The sequence below is a fragment of the Lycorma delicatula genome, chromosome 4 (assembly GCF_047948215.1).
Source record: "Lycorma delicatula isolate Av1 chromosome 4, ASM4794821v1, whole genome shotgun sequence".
NCBI lineage: Eukaryota > Metazoa > Arthropoda > Insecta > Hemiptera > Fulgoridae > Lycorma > Lycorma delicatula.
This window is the reverse complement of record NC_134458.1, coordinates 119,066,214-119,089,704: the sequence shown is the minus strand read 5'-3', so window position 1 is coordinate 119,089,704 and position 23,491 is coordinate 119,066,214. Positions and strand designations below refer to the sequence as shown.

General features: G+C 30.8%; 2 protein-coding genes across 2 annotated transcripts in view; both read right to left on the bottom strand.

Annotated features, from left to right (window-relative positions):
• The window catches only part of LOC142323814 (UDP-glycosyltransferase UGT5-like), a 32,584-nt gene extending 30,250 nt beyond the window's left edge, over positions 1-2,334 (bottom strand). The window contains exon 1 of the mRNA XM_075364060.1: positions 2,038-2,334. The gene's annotated coding sequence lies outside the window, so the exon portion shown is untranslated. The remainder of the gene's footprint in view (positions 1-2,037) is intronic.
• Positions 146-4,754, bottom strand: LOC142323816 (uncharacterized). Its single transcript, XM_075364062.1, has 2 exons — positions 4,360-4,754; positions 146-1,870 (listed from the first exon to the last, which is right to left on the bottom strand). The coding sequence occupies exons 1-2, from the start codon at positions 4,388-4,390 to the stop codon at positions 1,518-1,520; spliced, it is 384 nt and encodes a 127-aa protein (XP_075220177.1). The 5' UTR covers positions 4,391-4,754; the 3' UTR covers positions 146-1,517.
• Positions 4,755-23,491: the final 18,737 nt, after the last annotated feature.

Genomic DNA, 23,491 nt, shown 5'->3' with positions numbered 1-23,491 from the left:
ATGCGGGTAACTGACGAATTACAGCACTACACCGTCAAGTTTTCCCAATAAGCGCGGTGACTAAATAACGTGGGTGATTGACGTACTGCATAAATACACTCGTAAGTTGTTTACAGTAAATACAATTTTTATAAGATGCCAGCCACTCAGAAGCCCGCATGGGTCCATGATAAACCCCTGCATGGGTCGCATGATAGGTCCATGGCCTATGATTTTTTATACATTATGAATGAATATAAAATTGGAAGTAAATTTTCTTAATATTAATATTTATTGATTTTTAACTAGCAGAACAAATAGTGCTAAATCAGTCATCGTAACTCTCTCGGTCACACTTTCAGTTTCTGCGACAAAAAAAAATGTTAATTTTCATGCTTATTAATCTAATTTTTTTATGATTTTTTGGACAGAAAAAATGTATTATCTGGCTTAACCAGATCCATTTCCAGAATTGTCCTATTTATGACCACATACTAACTGGAAAGAATGTTAATAAATAGTAGGAAAAAGTATTAAAACAAAATTGTCTAATACAATTATATTTCTACTAATTAAATCAATTCAATACACATTACACACACATTAATATTGAATATAATATAAAAATACAAATTTATTTATAAAATAAATTTCTTTTATTTTATATGAAATTTGGCAAAACAATCTCTGTCTCAATACAATGTGGAATTGCACACTTGGCATAAAATATATATGTTTTACCACTGCATACAGCATTTTTACAACGTGACTGACTGAAAAGTCAGTCACGTTGTAAAACAAACCTCCTTCAAAAGGAGGTTTCTTAAATAATCTGCCTACGCAAGCTGTCCCTGCAACATATATGTTTCTGATATTCAGCCATTGAAACAGATGATTACTAAAGAAATTATCAAAAAATAATTGACAATAGGAAGTTGTAATATGTTCAAATAACTGCATAACTACTGCAGCCCCCAATCCAAATTGTCCATATTCAAATTTAAACTCCGTAATTGACTCTTGATAAATCAAGAAGTCATACATGACTCTGTTTTCACCCGACAGTACAAAACTTTTTACACCCCATTTGGCTGGTTTATTCTTAATGATTTGCTTTACACTGAGCTTGCCTTTAAGAGACATCAATTGTTTGTCAATAAGTAGTAGATTCTCTTTTAGCTGAAGCTAGAAGCTCTACTTTGAAGGGCATTAAAGATAGCAGACATTCAAAAATCTGTCATTTGTTTCAGGATTCTTGGCTATAGTATCAACTACATGAAAATAATTATGCAAAACTATTTAACGACATGTCAGCTATGAAAGGAATCCGAAACCTTAGTGTGTTCAATAAATCTGAATTGCGGATAACTAAGGTTACCCATGATCATATGAATACCAATGAAACACTTCATTTCACGTACTGTCTTTGGAAAATTGATAGTATTATTATGTGTTGCATACAAGTTGGTGCAGTAAACCATAGACTAACAAATTTTATAAAAAAATTTTTCAAAAAACTGGGTGTGTTGATAAATCTACTAATTCAGTGAGTTCAATTTCAAATGGTCATACGGTTGGTTTTTCATATGCGCCAATTTTTCCATTTTACTTTTGGTGTTAAAATTTTCTGAATGTAAATAAGCTTTTTGAATATCTTTCACAGTTGCACATGTACTAACTGCCAATGGTTCAACAGGAATACTGTTCCCAGAACTACGTGTTTTGAATTGAACCAAGTTATCAACAGAATGTGTAATATAACCAAGGATAAGCTGTCTCCAGCTAGAAGGTAATATTTCACTGACAAAGTAATTTTGAGATATATTTACAACTTCTGGAACTGCAAGCAATTCATGACTTGAAACTTCAAGAACATCTTCTGGGTTTTCATCTGAAAGAAGGAACAAGTAATAGATAACATGACATTGATAAACATTTATGACTGAAATGTGTGGACTGAAGGGTCTTAAATAAAAAGACCTACGATTCTGCAATCTAATTCTACGTTAATACTAAATATTATTCAAAATAATAAAGACTAATATATACATCACTTACTTTGAAGAGTGCTAAAGATCTCGTACTTCATCACATAATACGTCAGTTCCTGATAAATCACAATTTTCAATCAAATCTAAAAGTTTACTACAATCTACGTTTAGTCTTTCTTTTCTCTTTACGTTTTGATCTTCATTGTACCAAAAACTGTCTTCCATTATTTACATATGACTATGCTTTACATAGTAAAACTAGCACCATAAAGTTAACTAATAAACTATTTAAACCCGTTTAACGATGAGAAGTTAGAAAATTCCACAAGCACGTGAAAGAAGGTTATAATTAATAGGTTATGATAACTACAGCAGATGACAGTCACAACGTACATCATGTTAGTACGAGACTTAAAACGCAATAATAAAATTATTGGTAAAAGTAACCGTTTTACTTTTTTGGTTAAAATCTAGAGATTTTTATTGATTTGGGATATTTTTTAAAAGACAACAAATAACTCCGCGGGGCGAATAAATTTCTAAAGAAGGAAAATTTATAATTTTAGTGTCAACTTGATACTAAACGTTTGTCTATAAACATTTATTAATTCCACTAACAGAGTGCAGGACGTATTGGATATATGGCACTTAATTCTAAGAAAAGTACAATATCTATCTCGCCAACCACCCAACTTTACTAATTCTTACTTAAATCCCAGCTAGCACATGCAACTCTCTGCGGAAAGGGGAGCGGCGCATTGCGTCCTCCAAACACTAGGACCCTCAAAAAGGCGCATTCGAGCTAGGCCGGAAGGCTCTAGCACCGAAAGGGAATCCCCGAGAGAATGAAGCTCAAATGTGGCTAGTCTCCCAAAGCCCACCCCGTCAACAACTTCTCCCTGATCTAAATGATCGGAACGCAGTAAATAATTCCATCCAGAAACAAAATACAATAATTATAACCGCCACTAAATAAATAATTACCCGCCCGATAAATGAAAGACACAGCACCAAGGAACATTTGTCCAAGTTCTGCGATTAGTAGGGGAGATGCAAATTCTCCCGCTATGCTTGCGTTCCGTTCCAATACAATATGACTGGTAGTAAATTTCGGTCAAAATTGAAGCAGCATTTGATAAAAAATTAAATGTGCTTAATGTAAGACTGACTGAAAGGATTAAAGTATTCACGAAGACTTTGCTTAATATAGTTGCATAGTATCACACTCGTGTTTTATTAATTACAAAAAATTTAATTGTAAAGACTTTAGGTTTGATGAATGCTTATAAGTAGCTTTGTTTTTGTTGAATTTCAAATGTGTTGAGAACTTTGTGCAATTTGTTTTGTATGGATTTAAAAATGTTTTATTATGTATATGTTATATCACGCCATTTTTTTCGTTTCCAGCCGGAAGGCCTTCTATCTGTGAACAGTTGATAAAAAACTGATGGCATAATTAATTTTATGCACAAAGATGTTTTTTAAAAAATTTGGAAAAATTCGCTACCTACATAAAAAACATACGATATTGCTAATTACATTACCAACTAAATATAAAAGACATTATGCCACCTCCACAACAATTAAATCCAAATAGCTCTTTATATTTCCCTAATTTTATAACCCCAGTTTGAAAAAAACTGAAACCACTTAAAACTCGCCATATATCTTCCAATAAAATTATACCGTATAAAAAGGGCTTTGTAATATAATGTAAAAGATGACGTTGTGGAAGCTTTCCAAGACCTGGAAGAAGAGGGATAAAAAATATTCCTTGTAACAGTGGTTTAGTTTTTATGGCTACGGGTCGTATTTACAAATAGAAAATACACCTGCTGTATTACATTGGTGGAACCCAAATAAAAAGTGAAAAACTATGCATAATTGTACTAGGTATGGTTAAAAAACTTGTGATAAAATCACATTTAGAAAATGACCACTTTCTTATATGTAAGAGCTCGTGACCATGTTATTTTTTACTATTTTAACTGGAAATTACGGATGAAAAATCAATAGTTTTTCCAGATTACTTGTAAAATTACATATTAATACCTTATAATCAGAAACAAATATTCAAAACTGATTTTTCAGGGAATGCTAAATTTTCAAATGCAATTTCATATGAACACATTTTTTAAAAATGGCAGTATGAAATTGAAGATAATTTTTTTCAGAAATTAAGACTAATTATTTAATTAATTCATTTTGTAATATACTTATCAGTATATTAATGATTTCTTAATAAAAATAATTTTAAACATTATTATTTCATTTACGAGAGGTTATCTCTAAAGTAAAGACCGTTTCATTGTAAAAATATTTATTCTGAAAACTATAAATAAAAATTCTGAAAACTATAAATATTTTTTATTTCTCTTAAACTACATACCCAATACTACTTCTCTATATAATCGCCACATAAATCAAGACATTTATCGTAGCGATACACCAGCTTCAATATATCCTCGTCGTATTTTTCTACCGCCAGCCCATTTAGCCACATCGTTACCCGCGAATTACTTACTACTCAAACATTCTTTCAATTTCCCATCTAAATGTTCTCAGTAAATCACTTGTCGGACTCGCAACATGTGGAGGACGTGTATTATCGTACAGCAAGTCGACGCCGTCGGTCAGCCGCTCACGTCACCGATTTTGAATGGCGCGCTAACTTACGTAGTTCACAGTAGGCTTCTGCATTTATAGTTGTTCCACGCGGCATTAAATCAATCAGCAGTATGCCAAACCGATCCCAAAAGACTGTGGCCATCAGTTTGCGTCCACTTGGCTGTGGCTTGACCTTTGTTGGTCTGGTTGGTGACTGAGGATGACGCCATTCACTAGATAGGCATTTTCTCTCTGGCGTGTAATACGAGATCCATGTTTCGTCGCCGGTGACAATCAATTAAGGAACTCCAACACCTTTTTCTGTGTAGCGCATCAAAAATTCCAAAGCAGATACCATTCGGATTTTTTTGTGACGTTCCGTTAAGACTTGCGGCAACCAACGTGCATAAAACTTTCTGAAGCCTAAATGGTCATGAACAATGCGACCAGTAAGAGCTCTTGAAACATCAGGAAAAAGAAGGGCCAGGTGGGAAATCGTTGAGCGACGATCTTTTCTGATTTCATCATCGACGCGTTTTAACAAGTCCTCTGTGATTATCGACGGCTTCCCCGAATGTTCTTCATCATACACATTAATTCTGTTATTTCTAAACCTCCCACACCATTAATCGGACGTTTCTTTCATTCATTACATTATCACCGTACACAGCAACCATCTGCTTATGAATTTCAGCCGGCTTAACGTTTTGATGGTTTAAAAAACGTATGATTCCACGTATTTCATAGTCGGCGGCAACATCGATTTTCCTATTCATTTCATAACGTAATAAAAGATACTTCAACGCGACAACTTACGGACAACTATGCAGTGTGTACATCACTAGCGTGGCCATGAACGACTCAGGTTCGCCAACTGTAAGGACAGAAATTTCCCAGCAGTCATTATTTTAGATATCCCTCTTGTATAACTAAACTAAATAAAAAATACTACTGTACTGTAAACATTAAATTCTATAATGAATATTACTTATAAACAGAAATATACATATTATTATTTATAATATATATATTAAATATAAATAATATTAAAGAAATATATATATATATTATTTCAAAATTATTTTAAAAAACCATTGTGTGAAAAGAAATATTATTACATTGATTTTTCTGATTAAATAATTAATTGGAAAATTGTAATTTAAATAATCATTCAAGTTGATTAGTTTACTGTGATAAATGTTTCTACTTAAATTCAAAGATGCTGGATGGAATAGTGAGTAGATATCTTAGTCACATTCCACAGTTTACCAACAAAATGTTTAAATAGAGCTAATAACTTTCTTCCAACTTGGATTACTCCACCAAGACTGTCTATGAACAAAATGAGGGTTTACTCTGAGAGGGGAGTGATTGTTGAGTTATGCATTGATGTAACATGAACTAAGATTCATCTACCGCAAAGATGCCATGCTTTTTAATGCTGGATGATGTCCTACTATTATCAACATTCATGGGCGACAGAATTAATATATTTGAATTTGGTTATAAAGTAATCTCTCAGCAGTTACTTGATCAAACATTGGCATGATTATTGTTTACTTAAAAACTGAACCTACTATACATGATGATTATGATCAAATAATATAGCCTGTAACTAATAGAAATATTAAAGCTGCATATTTTATAATTAAAGGCCCTTCCACACACACTCATTAATCAGTAGGAATATAATGCACTACACAACATTATGTCTTTTCTGTAATCTTTGTATAACCTCTTACTGAACACTATAGTCCTACCACCATTCACTTGTAGAGTGTATTTCATAAATTAAAATATTAGTGCTTGTAAAGTATTAGGTTAATAAATAATAATAATAAAGTTAATTAAATAATAATGGTCAATGATAAAACAACACTGTGTACGAGTACAGCTGCACCAACCATTACAAGATGGTTGCAAATTAAAAATTTTAAACTGGAATTAAATGAACATTTTTTCCCCTTAAATAACAAAAAGTAAATTGAAAAATTCATAAATGTTTTGAATGGCAGAAAATCAAAAACAAACTGTTGTTTTTTATGTAATTTTAAGTAAAATTACATTTAAAAAAAGTAGTAAAAAATGGTCTCTGAAGAAAGGAGAACTAAGTAATAATTTGTTGTAGAAATTAAAATCAGCACCTGGTAACTGGTTTAATTATTTAAAAATGAATGAAAAAACGTACTGTAAATAACTTTAATTAGTGTTGCTAGAAAAAAATGTGTTACCAGATTGAAGAAATCTATAACTCCTCATGAAAAGCTAAGTGCAATCCTGTTTTTAGCGACAAATTAAAATAAATTTAAAAAGATTTCACACAGTGATATCTGCTCAGGCATTGAGTGTAATGTGACTTTGAGTCTAATTACATGTGCAGCAATATAATATCTGACAAGGAGAATACTTAAGAATAACCTTGAAATTTAATTTTTATAAAATTTTTATTTTTTACATTTTAAATTTTTATTCCAAATTTAAACAAGTACATTAATTAAAAATTATATACATTTACGTGTGTGTTTTAAAATTGTCTAACATAATTACTCAATTCAAATTTTCATTAACGTAGGAAGAACAATTAACATTGCCTGATTTTTAAGTATTCTAGAAAAGTATTGTTAAATTTCCCAACTATGCTTGAAATAATGCTTCACTGTATGTGTCCAATAAACTGCCATTTCATGGAGTAGCAATTGAAGTTTATCAGGATCATGACATCCATAGAATCACGTTTTCGCTGTTGCAGAGTTTGCTATAATAAGTAATCAGTTATTATTTAAAAACCACAAATTATTTGCTACAGTAGCAGATGTTGTGAAGTTAATGGAAAAACACTTTGTGGTATTTCTTTATTAGCGTCATCATTGTCATTTCCATTCAACAATTCATCGATTAGTTTCTTCAACCTGTAAAAAAATAAACATACCTGATAGACCACTTTCAAGAATGAGAAAGCTATACTTCTTGAATATAAAAATCAAGATTTTTAATTTAAAAAATATAATATATATATATATATATATATATATATAATCAAAAAGAATGCAGAAAAACTTGTTTTGATTTTTAAACAGTCTGAGAGATGGTTCCAAGATTCCATTAAACTGGAAACCACAAACCGTATTCATTTAAGAAAGAGAATTGTATGAATAGTTAAAAAAAAACCTGAAATGTTAACGTTTCAAGATTGAGTTAATGAGAGAAATATTACCAAATTACGACGAGATAGTGCTTATATGGTATTGAGAAAAAGACTCAATGAATCATTGGAACATGCTTACATGCTGCCGCCACAACTCAACATAACATTGTTTCCTCAGAACCTTTGGCTAGAAATAATTCCATCACCCTCTGTACAACCCAGACCTTTGCACCACGTGAATATCACCTGTTCCTGTGTTAAAAATATTCCTTTCTGGCTGACAGTTCCACGATCAGATGGGATCACACACATTATTTATTAATATACACAAATTGCTTGCATTGCAGGAGAATCATTCTACGATGAAAGGATAGAATTTCAGTTACACCAGTATGACAAGTATCTCAACAATAGCAGGAAACTAAGTAAAAATTAGAGAATTCACTCTGAAGTGATTCTTATTTAAAACTAATATTTTAATGAGAACTGTAATATTATGTTCTGACTACAACATTCTTGATAAGAGTACTTTTTTCACCTAGAATTTTCAAAGAACATGTCTCCCTTAATACATGCAAATCAGTCATACAAAAATAACTGCAAATGAGTGAGAATTAGAATTTAAGAAAAAATGAAAATTGAAAGTTTATAATTCACAAATGATGTGCTTTAAAACTGTGATTATGGAAAACCCAATAAAAAGAAAATATTTTAAGGAAGGTAATAAATGTAAATATTTCAAAAATGATTCGTGAAATAAGATTACTGTAAGCCACAGCATGTTAATAAACTTAAGTATTTCAACAGAAAGGATTAACTTAAAGCAAGAAACAACAGAATATTAGATCGCAGGAGTAACAACAAAATTTTAGAGATAAAGGTAAAAGAAATTGTTGCACTTATTAATAAAATCTCTAAACGTATATCACACGCAGAAGAAAAAAAAATACAACTAAATATGTCTTTCAATTATCTGATTATTGATATGAATAATCAGTACATACAGGAATTTAATGAATCATTACAACTTTAAAAGTTCATAAATAAATAACTTTTTATAAATTTAACTGAACAAGAAAAAAATAAAAATATTCAACTGACTGCTGTAATATAATTGATTTTTTTATGTATCAATCAAGAATGTGACTGTTGAAAGCAAAAAGAAAGATTTAAAACTTCAAATACAAACAACACTGGATAATGCAGGTAAAAAGATTAAGTGAGACGAAAAAAGTAAATGGGAGGAAATTTAGAAATGATAACTTTTGACCTGAGAATAATCATTATCAATGAATATTATCTTTTATAAAAGACAATTCTAGTTTTATTATTTAGAAATATATGAGGTGGATAAAAAAAATAAGTTATACCCTTGCCGTGTTCTTGAACTGAAATATTAATGTCTTGTGGTGGCAGCACTGGTTGCATTGTTGTTTTCACACTCTCCCAGCAGCAATTCTGGATAACATTCGGTATGTGTGTAGTGTCATTGTCAATATGGCATGACCTCTAGAGGTTTCGTCCAGCATAGAAGTGTGTTCAGTAGTCCAACTTTTGGGAGCAAGAAATTACAATTGTTGTGAAATTCATCGCCAAATTGTTGAGGTATACAATGAGAATGCAATATCATGCCCCATGATCACAAAATGGTGCCAAATGTTCAGAGACGGAAGAAAAAATATAAATGACGAACTGTGTGCTGGGCATCCTTCAATTGCAAACATGATGAGTAATGTGGAACACGTGAATGAAATTATCTTGATTAACCGGCACATTAAAATTAGATTGTAAGTGAACCTAACATCATTTATGGCAGTGTGTTTGTGATTATTACGATCAGCTTGGTTACCATAAGATGTGTGCCACATCTGTTGACCAACAACCACACACATTAATGTTTTGCATCTGCTCTTTCTTTTCTTCAACGTTATTCCAGGACTGGTTCACAGTTTTTGAAACAAATCATGAGAGGGGATGAGAGCTGGGTGCTTCATTACACTCCTGAGACTAAACGGGCATCACGTGAATGAAGACACAAAAATTCACCTCAGCCAAAAAAAGTAAAAATATCCCCACATGTTCAAAAGGTTGTGCTGACAGTCTTTTTTGATTCTGAGAGAGATGTTTACAGTGAATTTATGCCACAAAGAACAACAATCAATGCTGAATCTTACTGAGACTTCAAAAAAAATTGCATAATGCCATTAAAGATCGAAGACCCGGAAGATTGAGTGATGGGGGCGTTTTACTTCACAACAATGCTACTCCTCGTTCAGTTCATGTGACAAAGGAGTTACTGCAAAAATTAAAGTGGGAAGTGTAGTCTCATCCACCTTACAGCCCTGACCTAGCACCCTGCAACTACCACCTGTTTGGTCCTCTCAAGCGAGACCTGGCAGGGGAGCATGTTGCTAATGATGATGAACTGGAGGAAGCAATCCTTAAATGGCTGAAGAAAATTGGACGAAATTTTTATGAGAATGGTATTGGAAAACTTGTCAAAAGATAGTGTTTAGAAAAACTTGGTGATTATGTCAAAAAAATAAATAAAAATATGTCGTCTTTTGTTCAATAAAAAAAATTGTCTTATAAATATGTGTTTGTTTCATAGAGGGGGTGTAACTTACTTTATGATCGAATCTCGTACTTGTAAAAAAAGTGAAGCTCACCATCTCACATGAATTGACAATGTAGTTGAACAGGGGTCTTAAGAAGTTGGTTCTTGAATAAAAATTGTTTGTTTAGCGAGAATTATTTGATACCTGGTACAGAAAAGTTAACTGTATGGTCATCAGAAAAGGAACATCAAGATCATTTTTAAATCAATCTTTGAAATACATTTAATGATAAAAAAGATAACACTTAAATATCTTATACTAGGAAATAATTTTTTTGTGAAACCAAGCACATCATTTCTCAGATATAAAATGTGCCTTAAACTTCAACAAAGACTTTTCATTCCTGATAACTGTATGTTTGATAGCCTATCAGGAATTGTAGACAAAAAATAAAATTAGTTCAGATAAAAATAAGAGTTCAGATCAAGTAATAATAATATAAAGATTAAAAATAGTATTTGTCAACAGCTGATTTGCAGAGTTCCGTTACAAACTAGAAGAAAGGTTTACCATACAAAAAGTAAAAACCAGCTACTAATATTGGAAAAATGTATTATTCAATAATCTGATCCACAATTAATATTAATAAAAGGCAATATTAATAAAATTATTAATCTACAAAAATGAAATGCTGGAAGAGCGCTAAGTCTTTCATCAAAACTTCAACTAACAGGATCAATTGGAAAAACACCAACTCCCAAACTAAGAGATGTTCATCATGCACTTAATGCCAGTTGCAGCAGCGAATCTACAAGGTTTGATAACAAAATAATGGAATTTTTTAATTTCCTGGACTGTAAGTCCAATTGTCACAATTCTTTCTTTTGATTTGGTACACTTGTTCCTAATGCACATTTATACTTACTTAATGTACTTTATTGGATGCTTCATTACTGTTGGCTGTCAAAAAGGTTCACGGGTTTTGGTATGGTTGGCAATTTTTAACTTGTGGAAAAAATGGAACCAAGAATTTGCATTAAATTTTTCTTTAAGAATGGAATATAGTGCAGCACTACATTGAAAACGTTGAACACTGCTTTTGGCAATTCTTCTATGAATAAAACAAGTGTTTACAAGTGGTACAAACATTTCCAAGAGGGCTATGAAGACATTGAAGATGATGAGCACCTAGGACATCGTAGTACACCAATAACTGATGACAATGTTAAAAATGTGAAGAAAATGATAACAGACAATTACCAAATCACTATCAGCGAGGTTGTTGATGATGTTGGTACTGGCTCATGCCAAGCAATTTTTTCCGATGTTTGGGGCATGAAACATGAGGCAGCAAAATTTGTTCCAAAATTGTGGAATTTCAACCAAAAGCAGCATAATGATCATTACTTAAGAGTTGTTGAAAAAAGTGAACAATAATCCATAACTGCTCAAACAAATCACAACTGGTAATGAAACATGGGTATATGGGTATGATGTCAAAACTAAGAAGCCCCATTCGTCCAAATGGTAGCTTCCTGAAGAGCCAAGACCTAATAAACTCATCAAGTTCAATCAAATGTAAAGGTTCTGATCACTGAGTTCTTCAACTTCAGTGACTTGGTGTATCATGCCACCAGGTCGTATGGTCAATAAGGTGTACTAGCTGGAAGTTTTAGCTGTTTGTGTGAAGCAATCCGAAGAAAACACCCAGATTTGGGATGAAACAATTCATGGCAATTATACCACAGTAATGCCCCTGCTCACACTTCACCGCTTGTTCATAAATTTTTGGCCAAAAAACACTGTTACGATGCCTCAGCCTCTGTACAGCCGAACATGGCTCCCTATGATTTCTTTCTATTCCCCAAGCTGAAAAGAATCATGAAAGTACAACATTTTTCCAACACTGAACAGATAAAGACAGAATTACTAAAGGAGCTGAATACCATACTGACAATTTGGTTCCAGAGGTGCTTCAAAGATTGTAAAAGATTGCTTCAAATGTATTACATCAGAAAGGGAGTACTTTAAAGGTGACAAAATCAATATTGATGAATAAATAAATTTTTTTTTGGGAAAACTAAAATTCTGCATATTTTGTTTTTAACAAACACTGACTTACTTCACCAGTTTGACAGTAATATTCAACAAGTGGATGGCTGCAATGCTCCATTGGTCCTTGAGATAGAAAATTAGCAATAAAAGACAAAATCTACTTTAATATTAATCACAATAACTATTTTGTTGATATCTAACCAAAAACAAAAAAAAAAACCTTTAATAATGTTAATATTTTCACTTTTTGTACAGTTAACATTTATTTGTCAATACTTACGTACCTATGTAGAACAATTCCAACAAAAGCTTTTTATATTCTTATAGTCCATCATTTTTAATATTCTATTCTCTTAATTAATGTAATTTTTAACTAAAATAACAAGGAAACTAATTTTACAACATAGAACCAATAATATATATATATTTATATATGAAATATCTGTTGTATTCCTGAATTGACTTCTTAGGCAGCAAATACTGTGATGTCTTCTTTAGTGAACAATTGTTCCTTAGTTTCAAAGATACAACCACAAAAACAACTTTATCTTTTATATTACAGGAAAACAATTCCTGTTGATGTTAAAGTGAAATGAAATATAAAACATGTATATTTATGCAGCCCTTTGTTATAATATATAAATGGCTTAAGTTGTATTTTACATAATGTTCTGTTATTAAACAGAAGGCTATCTGTTATCTGCTGAAATAAGTCAGGAACTTTATATTGTTTTTGTCACATAAATTAGCATAAATACAAACATGTACAATTTTTGAGTTTTACTGCACTGTTTCTTGCTTCCGTATTTTTACCTTAGGGGCAACACCTGATTCTGGATCTACAAAAGTGTATTCACAAATAAAAATTATCTGCTAAGTTCTGAATTTGGGTAAGTTCTGAATTGGTCACAATTGTACTACCAGGATCAGTACCCTTCTGAATAACAGGCATAAGAGTAACCACTCTGTCATCAGTCAGATACAAAAACAACTCTTTCTCTCAAAACAGCACCTACTGAACAGTCTATGTTCAGGCAAAGATATGTTCTAACAGTACTTTTAACACAAGAATAAACTTTCATCAATTGATTTGTCCTTGTTCCTTCCATTTTTAACAAATGAATGCAACAATTTTGAAATGAAATACAGTTGGCTAATTCTGTACTGTACAGTACAGAATAAAATGTAATAATGTATGACAAAATATTGTCTATTAGTAATTATGGGGTGGTTATTGCGATAAATGGTTACTATTCTAACTTTAATTAGTTACTGGAAAATGAATTTTCCATTTAATTCCTCAGCTAGAACGTTCTCCTTGCTGCCATCACTACTTCACAGTGAATGTCACATTATCACTGTTACTATATAAAGAGAATGAAAGATTCTGTCAGAGAAATCTACTAACGATTCTTGGCTCCAATAATCAGCTTTTATTTTTTTAACCTTTTTTATAGTAAGGTTTCCAGTGTTCATCACTCATCGAATTCATTTTACCTTCACACAGTTTCTGCACTTCTGACACCTTAAATGTTGTGTTGTGGCTCACAACATGTTGTTTTACCTCTGACCATACCATCCCATTAGATTTAAATCAGGATGGTTAGGTGGAAGTCGTAGAACTTGATGCCCACTTCTTTCCAACAATTTGTCTTGGTATCATTTTCTGTTACTTTTATTCAACTTAATTACTTCATACAACTGTGGTTTCAGCATTTGAGATGAAAATGGAATATGATGTGTGTCTGTAGCCAAACAGTCATGTCTTGTTTCTTACTTGATGACCCTGGAAGTTTTTCAGAAAGGGTATTAAGATATGTGAAGCATTGCCAATAACTACTACAGACTCAGGAAGAAGGTTAGGAACTAATTTTTCTTCAGCCCATTTCAAATAAATTTTAGTATTAATGCTATCATTGTAATCACCACTTTTTGATTTGGTTGTCCAAGTATCATTGTGTTTGGAATAAAGCCCATTTCACCTCATCTGAATGAGATGACAAAACATAGGATTCATCTAAGTATACAATCACCCGATTACATTTTCTAAAATCACTGGTATTTCATATTTGCCTGCAAATAAGAAATCCTTTTCTACCTAACATAATGTTTTTCAACTAAAATCTTCCTTTCATTTTTTTTATTTTGTGCCACTTAAAACCTAATTCTTTCAAAATTCTTCTTAAACTAGTTCACTGCCATTAAAATAATTTTAATTTTCAATTCTAGATTTTGTTAACTGTTGGCAGCTCCCCTATCTTTGAGTGAAATTCATTCACAGTTCACCCATTTATCAAAATCATCTAATCTGCTAACTAGTTTAGAATGTTTCATTTTCGGGATGATGGAACGACATTCTGGCCCCCTCGGATCAAAGAAGTACTATTTTTTCTTTTCTTAGGCTTGAACCTGAGTCCTGGAAATGCTACAGGAAGCTACAGTTCTCTCTTCACACATATGTATAGCAATTAAATGCTTGTCATTTTTTAATTTTCCAACACCTAAAGATTCTTCTTCATGAAATCATACACATTGTTTACAATTTCATACGCCTGTCTTTGGAGTATTTTAACTTTCAAAACAGACTTAAATTCAACCATAACTATTCAACAGGAACGAACTACTTTAAAAAGTTTGAAACATAAACCAAAATAAAAATATTTTACAAATATTGTACCATACATTAATTGACTATGTAAAAAATACACGACACATGCTAAAAGAACCATACCAAGAGGCAGACCACAGAAGTGAACGTTATACAAGGTGCTACACAAAAGTTTGGGAAATTTTAACATAAAAATAAAATAGCTTACCATAACTTATAATGTCCACTGTCTCCTTCAAAGTAATCCCCTTGGGCATTGATATAGTGATCCCAGCATTTTTCCCATAATTCCATGCATCCCTGGAAGTCTGCAGGTGTAAGTGTTCGAAACACGTTCTGCGTTTCTTCCCGAATCTCCTCAATTGTGTTAAAACGACGACCTTTCAATTTTCAGAAAGAGAAAAAAGTCACATGGGGCAAGGTCAGGCAAATAGGGTGGGTGGAGAATCACAACTGTCTTTTTGGAAGCCAAGAAATTCCGAATGGCTAGCGATGTGTGTGCGAGCACGTTGTCATGGTGCAGAACCCAGCTGCTGTTACCCCACAGATCTGAATGTTTGCGCCTAATGTTTTCACGTAACCGCTTCAAAACTTCACAATACAACATTCCATTGACAGTTTGACCAAGAGGAACAAATTCCTTATGGATAATGCCTTTGATGTCGAAAAAACAATCATCATGGACTTCATGTTGCTGCGAACTTGGCGACTTCCACTGCGACGACTGCTGCTTAGTTTCAGGGTCATACCTGTACACTCATGTCTCATCACCGGTTATGATGTTGGAGATGAAGTTAGGGTCATCTCTTGCTGAATTTTTCAATTCACTACAGACAGCTACGCAATTTTGTTTCTGGTCGCTGTTCAACAGTCTCGGTAAGAATTTTGCAGCAATGCGTCTCATGTTCAAATTGTCCGACAAGATGCGTTGCACGGACCCATATGACAATTGTACGATTGCACAAACAACATGGGTTGTTTGTCTACAATCTGCAACAATAGCCTCTCGCACTTTCACAATATTTTCCGGTGTTGCGCTTGTTGATGGTCTTCCTGAATGCTTAATGTCATCGATTGTTATTTGTCCATCTTTGAATCGTTTTTACCACCAAACAGTTTTATTTTTACTCATAGCATTGTCACCAAATGCTTCCACCAGTTTTCTGCACCACCAGGGTTTCTGCACCAGTTTTTTTTAAGCATGAAGCAAAATTTGATGCAGGTTCTTTGTTCTTTAAAATCTGCCATTTAGAACTTCGCTTACCAGCAATGGTTCGCACACAAAATTCAAATTCTCCGAACTTTTGGGTAGCACCTTGTATACATGAAAATCAAGAGAAACAAAAATAAAATAAAAATAATAGTTTTGTGTTTGAAACAAGTCACTTTCTTAATACTGTAAACACACAAAATACACTGCTTCGTAAACAACAGTTGCATCATATCTATGCTACTAAGAGATGGCTATTCATAGTGTGCCAATGTTTCAGAAAACAATAGTACAGCAGTGCGGGCTAATTATCCAAGCTTACCGTTACATGGTGGCTACTATACATTTTTAGATTCATTTTCTACTCCTAATGTGTACATAGCATTTTTTTCAACTTAGGAACAATAAACAATCCTATGGTCAAATGAGATGAGAATGATATGTATGACATAAATGAGGTTAAGTCTTCTACAGACTCAGGCCAATCACTCCTGAGATGTTTTAATTGAACCCCAAACAGCAAAGTACACCGATATAAACCATCTAGTATTCAAATCCGTACAAAAATAACTTACCTTTACAAGGATTTGAACCTTAGAAACTTCAATTTAGGAAATCAGCTGTAACTTCAAAAAATTTGCGATGATGGTTTTACCATTAGACTAACCCAGTGGATTAGCACATGACAATAGTGCGTCATAAAAAAAGGTTAGATTTGTGGAAAATAAATATTTTATTGAAATCTTTGCATAATTATAACATTTATAATTACATTATGAATGGGAAATGTACAACATAGAAAACAAAAGTAATACCTCCAGTACTTCCTTAGAAAGACAAAGAAATAATTATGAGAAAGTCTTGATCAACGAAGCATTACAAATACAAGGTTAATCAATAGAAAAGAACTGTTTGCGTTATATATTTAATTTATAAAATATGCAATTATAATTTACTGATTATAATTTAAGATTTTTATATAAATACATTTACCTGATTTTTGGGGTTGAATGAATTCATCAATTGTTTTTTCAAATGAAATATTGTTCAAAAAATTAATGTTTTAATTTTAATATTAGTTTTTTAATTAACTTTAATAATAATTTAATAATTTAGCTTTTTAATATCAATTAGAATCACAAAGAATACAATCTTTGCAATTATGTAACAAGTTTTGTAATAATGAAACAGCCAGTATTAAAAAAAAAGGTACTAAAAATTGATACTTCTTGTGAACTCCACCACAGAATAATTTGCCATACTTCTGGGTACTTATAATTTAACTATAACATTTCTAGCCCAGTTTTGCTATAGTTATACCAGGATATTGATAATTTTGTTGATTAAGTTAAGATTATCAATTTAGAAATTGAATGTACATAAAGATGCTTATTGTTTATTTCTGATATTAAAGCAAAATTAGAAATATTAGAAATTAATAAAGATGATGTAAAATTAAATATATTAGAAATATATTACATACATAAACACAAACAACATTTCAATTTGATAAACCAACAGACAATGTTTGAGGGAGACTCTTACAAAAACTGCAACAAATAGTAGCACTCATGTAAATTAATAAGCAATTTTCATTATGCTAGTACTTTTATTTTTTTTTTTTATTATACATTAACGGAATTATTTCAATCATGACTGAGGATGAATCACACAAAAGTACTTTCATGCTAAAAAATATGTCATATCTCAATATTCTGTACGAGGAGGTTTGTTTTAATAGAATATATATTTATATATATATAATTTTACAGATATATTTTTTAAGCTTCATATTACTCACTTGTACTATTAAATTATATTTCAAATTCTATAAATATAAACCACCTAGTACAGAATATTGAGATAATACATATCTTACTTTAATTTTTTCATTTAAGTACCTTCATGAGATCTCATGTCCTCAGTCATGACTGAATCATTTAATTAGATTGTTATTAAAAAAATTAAAAACACTACCATAACCTCTCCACATGGTGTAATGTTTGTAACATTAACTATAATATTAAACATTATTGTTTGTTACAATACTAAAAAAAAATTACACCATGTACATAGTTTATTTTAGTATTTTTAATTTTTAATATGCAATTTAATTAAATAATTCAACCATGACTGAGGATTCAAGCGCCATGAAAGTACTTTCATGATAAAATTAAGGTAAGATACATCTTACCTCAATATTCCAATACTCTGTATTAGAAAAAAATTATATTGTAATAACTTTACCTACAACTGTTTGATGTGGAAACCAATGTTTTGATAAGGGCATTAGGTAATTTCCCAAATAATTCAGCATCCAATTACCAACTCTTATCTAAGAAAACTTTGAGAAAGCTCTCATAAATTTCAGTATTTTTTCTTCATGTTAAGTATGTATTTTTTATATTACCACCAACACTAACATATATTACACCATCTTCACCTTCATCCACCTACTTCTTGATATCCTATTATGAAAATTAAAAAAATTATAAATACAGTAAAACCTTGTAAATACAACAGAAATAAAATTTGGTTCGCATAATTGCAAATCAACTTGGTTTCATGAGTTCCAATCAAGTGGTACCACGCTGGCCAACAAAGAAAAAAAAAGTAATAATAAAGACCGACAAGTTTATATTTCTGACGAATTTTTATTAAAATTAATCATTTTTATTAACAGTATTCGAATGAATTTTTCATTAAATCTCAATGGGATTAATCCTGAATTATTTTGAAGGCCTTCTACTAACTTATAAAAACTCTCTATCAATAAATTTACTGTAGCAAGTAAAAAAGGTTCTAAAAATAGAAAATCTGAGAATGTGAAAAGAAAGAAAGAAAATGAAGGAAAAATATAAACAGACAAGTAAATATAAAACGAGAAAAATAGAGAAACAACACAGAGAAATAATGAAAAGAGCTTTTGAGTAGAGTAGAAAGTTTAAAATCAAGAGAACTCTGGAAAATGAAATAATAGTTGGGGCAATAAATCATTACATTTGAGTGAATAAGGGGATGGATCGGCTGCTATTAAATAGGACAATATTTAGTCCTGGGTATACATACTCTAGTGGGCCAACAAGTTTGGTGTGTGTTCTCGCGCTCTCTCTCTCTCTCTGTGTGTGTGTGTGTGTGTGTGTGTGTGTGTGTGTGTTAAGATAGTAGACAAGTGTAAAGTCTATCATGAACACATTTTACAATAAAAAAAAGGCTGTTTTGTGATTTCATTCTGAACTAACTGAGAACAAAATCATTCATTTTTCATTGTTAAAAGTATAAGCTAGTTTCCTTTTGTAAATCCTAGAAGTAAATAAGTTTATAAAATATATTTAGTAATTGTAATCTCACTCTGATAAAAACTTCTTAATATTTTATTACTTTTTAATTAGTTACTGTAAATTTCACAGTAACATCAAATTATTGTCCGTAACATATAATTTACTTATTACGTAAATACGATATCCAAGGTTAAATTAATTGAATTTTTTTATAATTATTTTAATATACAGAATTGCTCAATATACTAGGCTGAATAATAAGCAACAATGCAGTAGTCATACTTTGCTGATTTACAAATACGATTCCTCAAAATCATTATAAAACAATGAAATTGTACTAAATGAAGCAACCAAAATAGCAATTATGTTCCAAGATAAAAAAAAAAGAAAATCGGTTAAAGAACAAGATATGTTAAATTTAATATCATTTTATTGGAAAAATATATACAATAAAAAAATCTTTAATAAATATATATTAAATTCACACAATTAAAACAATAATAATATTAAAAACAGATATCAATATGCAATTAAGAATAGCACATATTACTGCTATATTATTAACATATTAATACTATTGAATATTATGTCACATTCTAAATATGCAATTTAGAATACAACCAGTTTTAACAAAAGTTATATATTAAAAACAAATAAACTGGAAAAAAAGTTGTCCAGAATTACATAAAATTAAAAACTGATTATATACAATAGCAAGTTACTAACAGCTTTAAACAAACATAGAAAGTACATTCATTCAGAAAAAACTCCAGATAAGCAAAATTTTAAAAAAATCATGTAGTCTCTCTTTTTTAATATGTTTAATAAATATAGGTATATTTATTAGTAAAAACTTACATTAATCAAGTCTTTTTATTAAAGTTTTCAATAAGACCATTTAACAACTTTCTATTATTCCCTTATTGTTCATGGGTGAGTGATTTCTTTGATTGGTTTAGAGTTTATGCGTTTTACAAAAGTACCTGAAATAATAAACTGTTTTTATTTTATTTTAACAGTGTTACAATACCAGTTTTATGACTGTTGTAAGCAGTTTATTTTTTAATTAGGCCTACATTTTCTATTATTAATCCTTATATACATTTTTCCATGATGCCTACTTATGATGATTATGCAGCATCAACAAGATGGACATCTAGTTTTAGATTTTTATTTAAAATGTTTATAAGCAGTTTTTGAGCATAACTTGTTTCCAGTTTAATTTAAATTTATGTTGATTAACTTAAATGGTATTACTCTAGTTGTAGTTTTTCAAATGCCATTTATAAAAACATGAATTTCCGATACACTATTTAAAATATATACTCAAATATTTATCAATTGATGCCTACAAAATTTTTATTTTAATTTGCAAACTATATTTTTTATTATCTTGACATAGCTGCAACACTATTAATTTCATTTTATTATTTATATAGTGTCCCAAGAGGTTTTGGCCAAACTTAAGTGACTGATTCAGAATACCATAAAAAAACCTCGTGAACAAATGACCTGTCTCTGGTCTTTTTGATTGATGAAAAATAACTGAACTATATAATTAAATTTGGTTCCATTTGTTATTAATAATCAATTTTCTTTAATGAACATTTTAGGGCTGTAAGATTTATGGCATATCAATGTTTATTACATGCATTTTTCAACTTATATTGTTGAATTAAGGTCAGAAAAAAACACATATCTATTTTGCCTTGAAGGCCTTCTTAAAGCACAACTTTAACAATTTACATTTTTCTCAATGACATTAACATTGGCTAAAGTTAATTTTTTTTCAGCAAGTTGTAATACATTTTAATCAAGTAAATGAATATGTAAGCAACTAAACCTTTATTGATATCACTAGACAATAGTATGTTTTAGATACTAAGTCAGTAGTGGGTAGATATGCTACTTCGTAGGGTTAAAAAAACTGCCCCAGCATTTTCCAAAAATATAACACAAAAAAATTAAAAATAAGCTTTACTCGGTAATTAAATGCTGTGAAGTCAATTCTTCTAGTTCATATCCAAAATAATCTAGTCATTAAGAAAAAAGGTATTTTAAAAATTAAATAAAAAGACAAAATAAAACTCACCGCAATCATGTAGTAGAAAATCCTGAATGATTAACATTTCATTTTATAATTTTTAAAAGTGACTGTATTATAGGACCGACTTCTTTCGTAATATTTGTTCAATACCAAAAAATTTCAATTCATTCACGTGAAATGACTTAGGAAATTACGGTACTGTAATCCAAATAAAAGTATCAACAGGTTTAGGCCAAGCATCATCAGCACCACAAGGATTACGGATCACGAATATCACACATATTTTCTTCTTCTTCAGCATCACTACTCATAGTAGAATCTCCATTTAATTCGTTATCTGAACTTGAACTGTCTGATAATTCACCGAACACGACATCCTCTAAAGGATCTTCATTTAAGACATCACGAAAACAACGAATTAGCTCCATCACATTCCAACACTTCCCGGACATTTTGTTTGTTTACTACCTGCTGCACAAACCGCGGGCTGCAATTCATTCACTATACTGTACCTGGTTATTCAAAATACTGGGAAGGGAAAATAGATATATACCGAACTCTGTAAACAATACAGAGAAACACATTATTCAGTAGCTCTAGCTCCGGCTAACAGAAGTCGCGTGTATGCATATAGTGCTATCTATCGATAAAAAAAAATTTAAATGTCATACCGCGAAATATTTAAAATTTAAAGATGGTATTTTTTTAGACTTTTACGAAAACATCAAAGATAGTAAATTAAAAATACAACGTTACATGTAATGAGGATCCAATGACGAAACGCTGTTAAATTTAAAAAGTATACCTTACTTGAATTTTCATAAATACCTTCATAAAAGCCCTTTTTTCTAAAGAACAACTAAATATAAAGAAAGGTATTACTATATTACGCTGTAGTAAATATACAAATTGTATTTTCTCTATGTATACTTGAAACAAATTTCTTAACAGTGAATAAATACTTAATATATTGAACAAAGAAGTACATTGATTAGGTTTAGGAAGTATAGGTAGGCTCATTAAAAAAATACGCGTTTGAAAAATGTCTATTTTATTTACAAGAAATTTTGTTAATGATATAAATAAATAAAAATATATGCACAGCAGAAGCCTGATAAATCAGGCCTTAAAAATAAAATTTAGACTAAGAATTAATAATTTATTTATCATGAATGGTGAAATATCTGATTCCAGGCATAGTAAAAAAAATTTACATTAGTGGTTTTTAATAATTAAATTATAAGTATAACACTCACAATAGCATTACTTTTATATTTTAATTAAAGTCTTCCTTTAAACTGTGGTTAGAGATTTCACATAACCAGTTACTGAGAGTAACTATATATTGTTTACTACAAAAAGGGGAAAATTAATCTGCTTCTTACAACAGCTGTCTAAATTTTTCTTATGGCTTTAAAATATGCAAACTAGTTGAGGTGAAAGCAACACTAATCAGAACTATTTTCTCTGAGTAATGATACTCACAATCAATCCGTTTGGTGAACAGGGGAAGGATCCACTTATAAGGCTGAATACCACCTGTATTTCTGTGAGCTTATCATGCTAATATGTAACAGTATCTCAGTAAAGAACGCAACAGTAAACTATAAGTAACTTCAATTCTCACATTTTCTTAGTGAACTTGGCATGGAATCTTGTTGTTCCTTGCAAAACTGTGACTTTTTTTCAGTTAACTAGTGTCTTGTGTCAGGTCACCAACAACTGATAGTTAACAAGCATAATGTTCTACAACTGTGGCATGTAACATACATAATCAGTATGCAATCTAGATTAACAGACATTTTAAACTATCACTGGATTCATGCTGATGATGTAATCCTATACAGAGGTCTTTGTAAGCGATTGGGCTCTAAATTTGTTCTCATAATTTTAGATATTACTATGCAAGCAATAATTTCCTTGTAATGTAATAGTAATATTGTAAGTAATATAGCATATGACAATAGTAATATATTACATACTTGAATTTTATTCAAGCTGAATTCAAGC

Coding starts and splice junctions, on each gene's coding strand:
- LOC142323816 (XM_075364062.1), bottom strand. CDS start 4,390: ATGTGGCGATTATATAGAGAAGTAGTATTGG. Junction 1,871..4,359: donor ATATAGAGAAGTAGTATTGG/GTATGTAGTTTA, acceptor TCCTTCTTTCAG/ATGAAAACCCAGAAGATGTT.